Genomic DNA, 7,108 nt, shown 5'->3' with positions numbered 1-7,108 from the left:
CATAGTAAAGGTTTCATGTGAACAAGTGGGTGACACTTGATTTCTGGTATGATCATGACTTACTGGGAATTGGGTCGTTACAACTTGGTATCAGAGCAGTTCGTTCCTATTAAAGCCTGGGGATATGGACTGAATCATGCTTCATTGCATTCTCTGAGTTGTGTCTCATGCACATAGGATATCGTTGTGATATGAATTGCATGATTGTCACTGTGTTTCCATCTTAGAGACTATTCACACTTTGCCTGAAATGTTAAGACTGATCACCTTAATATTACATGTTGGGTGTGCACAGAATCTTGATGGCTGCACGGGGACGAGGACGTGGTAGGCATGGTGCAAATCATGCAGAGGAAACGACGAGGGGTGCAGATGCTTTTATAGCTGCAATGAACACCATGGCTGAGGCTGTGCGTGAAACGGCAACTGCTACTACGCGAGCAATTGACCGTTTAGGGGAGAAGAACGGAGATCGTAACGGAGGACGCAATGGTGAGCGTGGTGGAGATGGTAATGATAATGAAGGTGACGGAAACCACGATAACCCTATGACACTGGCTACCTTTCTGAAGGTAAATCCGCCCAAGTTTAAGGGGATGCTTGTTGCAACTGAAGCTGACAATTGGTTCCGTGGTATTGAGAAGTCATTGCGAGCGCAACATGTACAAGAAAGACAGTATGTGGAATTTGCGACCTATATGTTGGAGGGAGAAGCTGAACACTGGTGGCATGGAGTGCAACGCTTGTTAAGGCAGGTGGTGGAAGAGATTGACTGGGATACTTTTAAGGAGGAATTTTACAAAAAGTACTTCCCTAGAACTGTTCGTGATGCTAAAGAAATAGAACTGATGCAGTTGACGCAGGGGAATATGTCAGTAGCAGAATATACTCGGAAATTTGAGGATTTGTGTCGATTCTCTAAGATCTGTCAGGGAAACCCAGATGATTTTGAGGAATGGAAGTGTTTGAAGTACGAAGGAGGACTCTGCGAAGAACTAATGCACTCGTTGGTACCACTGCAAATACAAAATTTTGCAGAACTTGTCAATAGGAGTCAGTTGGTGGAAGACTGTACCAAGAAGGTGGCGGCAGCAAAGATGAGTCGTCAAGAATTACCCCCAAAAAATTTTAATCGGCATATAGCCCCTCAGGGAAGGAACTTTAAAATGAATAGGACACTTTCTTATGGGAATCAGCAAGTTAGTAATCTTCCTGCTCGTGACAATATCGATAGGCAAGGACGAGATACTGGAAAGCGACCACAGCCAGCACTAACAAACCTTGTTTGTAATCAGTGTGGGAAGAACCATGGTAGGAATCCATGTAGATTGGGTTCGAGCGTTTGTTATTTATGTGGTATGCCTGGACACAAAGCGAGGAATTGTGAGAAGAAGATTGCTCAAGATTCAGCTAAATCTCAGCAACCAGGAAGAGTATTTACAATGATGACTGAAGATGCTCGTACTCGGACTCCCTGATCCAAGGTCAGTATTGTGTTAAGACTCGCTCCTTAACTGTACTTTATGTTTCTGGTGCGTCACATTCTTGTATTTCTTTAACTGCTATACGTAAGTTGAGACGAGATGAGGACACACAACATACCTGAGGACTAGAAAATAAGATAAAAACCGTTTATTCGCACCTGCTTACAGGAAAAGGAAATGTTGAGGGAAAAATTTTCTTTTAGGATGAAAATTTTCGTTTATAGAAATTTTCGAGGACGAAAATTTTTGTAAGGTGGGTAGGATATAACATCTCGGATTTTTTTTTGAAAATTAAGTTATCCTATTATATTGAGATTTTGTTATAAAGAAATATATTTTTTTTAACAAAGATAATTAAACATTAAGGGACTAAGAAAGAAAAGAACGTGGCTTGCATGCTATTATACTTATATATACTCATGACACCTAATAATACTTTCACACTACAAACTATCATTCATTAGCATCATTTTCTTTTATCACTTTTATTCATTATAGCCAAACTCTTTAGAAAGAAAAAGAGAAATAAAGGTAGTGGCTTATATGTATACATATATCTATGCAACCATGACACATGTTACATTCATTTAATAACCAATGACACCTAATAAACCTTACTACCACAAATCCTTTTTAATCACCCTCATCACTAATCATACTTTCTTTTCCTTCATGCATCACCGAACCAACATTGAAAGAAAAGAGAGAGTAAGCCGTGAGTGAGAGGAATCAGAAACCATGGAACCTTAATTTTTTTGAGTTCGATTTCTTATGATTTGTAACTCCAATAAAAAATCCAATCTGGTAAAAGTGTTCGTATCTTCCTCCTCTACGTGTTGGTGTTACTTTTGTCCGGTGGAAATCGACGGTGATGTAGCTCCCCTACCCCTTGAGCTTGGCCAACTGGAGTTCTAGGAGGCACAGAAGATTCCGGACGTTTTTCCTTTCAGCAGCACGGTTAGAAAGTTTTCCTAGAGTTTCGAATATTTCGATTACGTACGAAGGTAGGGTTTTGATAAATTTTCACCGACTAAATGATATTTGAAAGTAAATTGATGTCTGGATTGAGTGTTATTGAAATTTGATTGCATTTCATGTTGAATTTTGTTGATATATTGATATTTTGATGAAGTTGTGTTTAGTCAGCTCGAGAATGGATAAATTTTTAAGTTAATATTTTGATAAAAATAAAACAGGTTTTCGGTCTCGTTGAAGGACAAGATATTAGTTTGGAAATTTTATTTTAAAGGATGTCATTATATTTTTTATAAAAAGACTGAGGTTATGTTTATTATTATAAACTAAGTTTTGAAAGGAAAATGCTATTTTGAGTTTTTATTCAAAATTACTGCCACAAGAGAGCAGATGTGACATTGTTTGGGCCTTAGTGCCAAATGTAAAGTGGGGACGCCCACACACTGAGAACCATTTTTCAGATGTACGCTTATTGATTTGGAAAGTCACACTGTATGCGGCCTAGCCGTACGACTTATAAGCACACTGATGCATCTGGAAAACCATATCTGGGACTCGTGCCTGGGTAATGTCGGGAGCGGGTAGGCAACCGGCACATGAGCTCATGGCCTGCGTTAGGAGTAGACATGCATCATTTTTGTTGTGCATTTGCATTTTACTTGACATTGTGAAATTTTTTGTGATTGTCTTCTTGTGTTTATACATTCCTTAATGTTATTCTGAATTGTGGTGACTAGATATTTCGTTGTGAATTACTTGAACTGTGGTAATCCTGACTAAACTAACCACCCTTGACCCTACTAAGAACCCCCAGTTCTTACCCCTTCTCTTCCTCCCCTTCAGATGGAGACCGGAGTTATATTTTACGAGATGGACCCTCCCTATATATACGAGGATATTGTACAGCATAGGTTTTATATAGTAGCTGCGGAGATTAGGACTCGTATGTACATTTTGCGTGATCATCCTTTCCATCACCCGATTGACACTCCACAGTTTAACCCCGACATGCCCTATGAGTTCCCACTGCAGTGGCTCCACCCGGATGCTCCATTTCACCCGTTTCATGATGGGCCAGTACCTCACCAGCATCCCGATCAGCCTGCGGAATAGGCGGACCCTGAGCCTGAGCCCATGGAGGAGCATTTTCCAGAGCCTGTACCGGAGGAGGACATCCTCGTGGAGCAGATCTCAGTATCTTCATCCGAGCCATCTTCTGAGGAGCCGCTCGCCGCCTCTATCAGTGGACCGGCGAGCGCTGGTCAGACCAGTAGCATGAGTGCCAGTGCCCCTCCCGAGATTATAGAGATTTCTGATGACGAGGACGAGGATCCTGAGGAGTGTTCTGATGTGGTTGTGATCTCCTCTGACGATGACAGCTGAGTTCTGGGAGCTGCGGTTGTGCCTTTTGATAGTTTTTTTGTGTTAGCCTAGCCTTTGTGTTAATCTCTCACTTTTGGTCAGACTCACTGAGAGAGTAGGGTGTACATAGTGGACTAGGCTAGTTTGGGTGCCAGTTTAGGGGTTTTCTATATGGACCAGGGCCCGGAGTGTTGGGTTGTACATAGTAGTATTTCTGAAGGGTTGTTTGCTAACTCAGGATATATATATATACTTATATGTACGACAGTACCTGTATGCTTATGCTTGTCTATGTTTAATTAGTTGTCCTTGCAAGTTTTCCTTATAAAAGTTTATCCAAAACTCGATAGTACGCTAACCCGATTACAGGCTTAATAATACATAGTAAAGGTTTCATGTGAACAAGTTAGTGACACTTGATTTCTGGTATGATCATGACTTACTGGGAATTGGGTCGTTACAGAAAGCTCTGGAAGGCAGCTTTCCATAGCCATTGAGAAAGTTTCATTGGAATTCTATAGCTCCAGAAAAACTCTTCTGAGTGCAAGGAGGTCAGATTTGGACAACATCTGCAATGCTTTCTCTGTCTCTGAATCAGACTTCTGCTCCAGCTCCTCAATTTCAACCAGAAATTACCTGAAATTGTACAAAAACACAAAAACTCATAGTAGAATCCAAAGATGTGAATTTAAAACTAAAACCTATAAAAAACTAATAAAAACTAATCGAAACATACTAAAAACTATATGAAAACTATGCCAAAAAGCGTATAAAATATCCGCTCATCACATGGTCAGAAGGCACATCATGGATTTCAGCCCTAAGAGTGTGAGGGTCGTGCTACAGTTGCCAGAGCCACGAGAGGACCCTCATTCATACACTCGTAGGGTCAACGCTGACCAGCGGCTGGATCAAGTCCTTGCTGACATCTACGTACTTAGAGCTTAGTGGAGGAGGGATGCTCAAGGTCAGCCTTACCAGCTGGTAGGCTTGACCTTAGGCCAATAGCTAGCGGATGGTTGGAGTTCATCCAACATTCTATCTTCCCTACGAGTAACCTGATGAGTCCATATTTGATGAGATATTTTGACTTGATTTGGATGGGGGGTTGAATCTATGCCTTTCTTTTTAATTACTGAAGTGACCCTTTAAAACAAACTTTCAATTCTGCTTCTATTTGAACTCAGCAGCGGAAAATATATGAGATAATTTATTCTTGTCTCATGAATATCAGAGAATAGAATACAGCAGAAAAGAGAGAAGCTAACACTAGCACGTATCCTGATTCGGTTGCCTTGTGCAATGCAACCTACGTCCAGTCTCCTCCACAACAATGGAGGAATTTCCACTATAGTTAAAAGTATTACATACACTAATTTCACAAGATTGACACAATCCTTTCACACTCAATTTCTAACCTAACTTGACATTGGCTATGCTAATATCTAACTCCTCACTCTTAGTGCTAACCCAACTAAGAAAGGGATACCTCACCGGTACAAGATACAAGACACAAACATACCTAAAGAAATCTGAAAATAACTGTAGGCTTTTCTCTCAAGTGTATCACTCAGCCTTTTTCACTCATGGCTTTTACTTGAGCTCTCTCAATATGCCTTTTCACTCAAGAAATTATAGAAAGATAAATATAGAAAAGTACATTACAATATGTAAAACATAAAGGAGATTGACTTCATCAACAGCTTCTTTGCTATGTGCTAAACCAGATTTGCAAACCTCAGATTCAATTCATCAGTATTTGCCGAATGCTTCTTTGAAAGAAAGTATTATCCAAGTAGAGGAACTTCTTTACAGAACACAACTCACCAAACTCTGGTTTTCTCTCCTTGGCCTCTGAATGAACAGCAAACCTTTTTTTATCTCCTTACATGTTGCTTGGTTGCTCTTCCTGGGTCAACTTCTTGAGCCTTGTGCTTCACAACCCAGCCGTTCACTTTCTTCCATTTTTACTCAAATTAGGGACTTTGCTTCTGACCTCCCTTGTTGACCAAAAACCCTAGGAAAGCAAAAAATAGATATCCACACAAGTGAACCCAAATCTTGGCCATTGAGAAGCTACTTGGTCCCCAAGAATCACTTGTGACCGTAGATACACAGCAGTGAAGAACAGAAATCCTCTTTTCCATATAGCTCAAAACGCAGTGGCAGAGAGTTGAAGATGAAGAGAAGAAAGTGTGTTGCATGTATAACGAAATGGGTTACCTTTAACCTTCTGATCTTTTCTTGATATGGTTTGAAATGGTTGATTAGACCTTACCCTTCTTTGCTTAACCTTCTCTTTCCTTCTTCTTTCATGACTAGCTTAGGAACTAAGCTCTCTTTCTTACTTTTTCTGAGTTTTGTGATTTGACTGAGACAGAGGAAAAGAACGTTGCTTTGGAAGTAAGATGGAGGGATTTGAAATCAACTCGGGCTTAGATCGGATGTCCATTAAGCAACCTGTTTGGCCCATCTGTCTTCTTTCTTTGTTTTTCTTTTGGGCTTTCATTGCTTTATAGCCCGCCAGCCTTGTATCTTGATTCCAGTTAGTTTGGGCTGCTTGTTTTTATTTTGGTTTTGGCCTGCATCAATAAATAATTAGTAATATGTAATTATAATTAATAAACACTAATTATTTATTTTGCCCAGAAATAATGTTTGTCATCACTAATTAATTTAGTTAATTTCTTAACTCGACAATCTCCCCCTTGATGACAAACATATTTAAACAACAACCAAAAGGAATTGAATTTTAGTTAAGATGGAAAATTTCCCTTTGAATGATGTTTCTTGCTTTTATGTTGCTCCCCCTTTCCTTTTCAAGAGTAGCTCCCCCTGGATTTATGCTCTTTCCTTTTTGTTCCTATTTACATTAAACTTACAAAAAGAGCTGTACATAATGTAGCTTGACTAAGAGATACTGCATATCCAACAACACAGATTTAGCCCAGTAATTTTCATATCATGTCAGCAGCAAAAACAAAGTATCAAGAATAACCAAGGGCTAACTAATAACATATGAAAGCAAGTTCCAATTGTTAGCCACTCAATCTGCCCTTGGTTTGGAATTGCTTCCTCACCAACTTCTTTTTCCTCTTCCCCATTACTAAAGTCATAGCATGGAGGTTGTGAGAAGTCTACCTCCATGTCTCCATCAAACTCAATTGGAAGAGGCTCATTATGATCACTAAGGGGATTGACCAAGGAGGACAAAAAATAACCAATGATGGAATCCTCATCTTGATCAACCTCTCTCAATTCTCCCTTTTTTCCTCCGGTTCACATAC

At 39.8% G+C, this 7,108-nt stretch overlaps 1 protein-coding gene across 1 annotated transcript; it reads left to right on the top strand.

The window, feature by feature from the left end:
• On the top strand, positions 303–1,478 carry LOC107607375. The gene has a single exon (XM_016309337.1). It carries the CDS (start codon positions 303–305, stop codon positions 1,476–1,478), a length of 1,176 nt encoding a protein of 391 aa, XP_016164823.1.

This window comes from Arachis ipaensis, chromosome B07, assembly GCF_000816755.2.
Source record: "Arachis ipaensis cultivar K30076 chromosome B07, Araip1.1, whole genome shotgun sequence".
Classification (NCBI taxonomy): domain Eukaryota; kingdom Viridiplantae; phylum Streptophyta; class Magnoliopsida; order Fabales; family Fabaceae; genus Arachis; species Arachis ipaensis.
The sequence above is the reverse complement of the archived record's forward strand: the minus strand, read 5'-3'. Positions and strand labels throughout refer to the sequence as shown.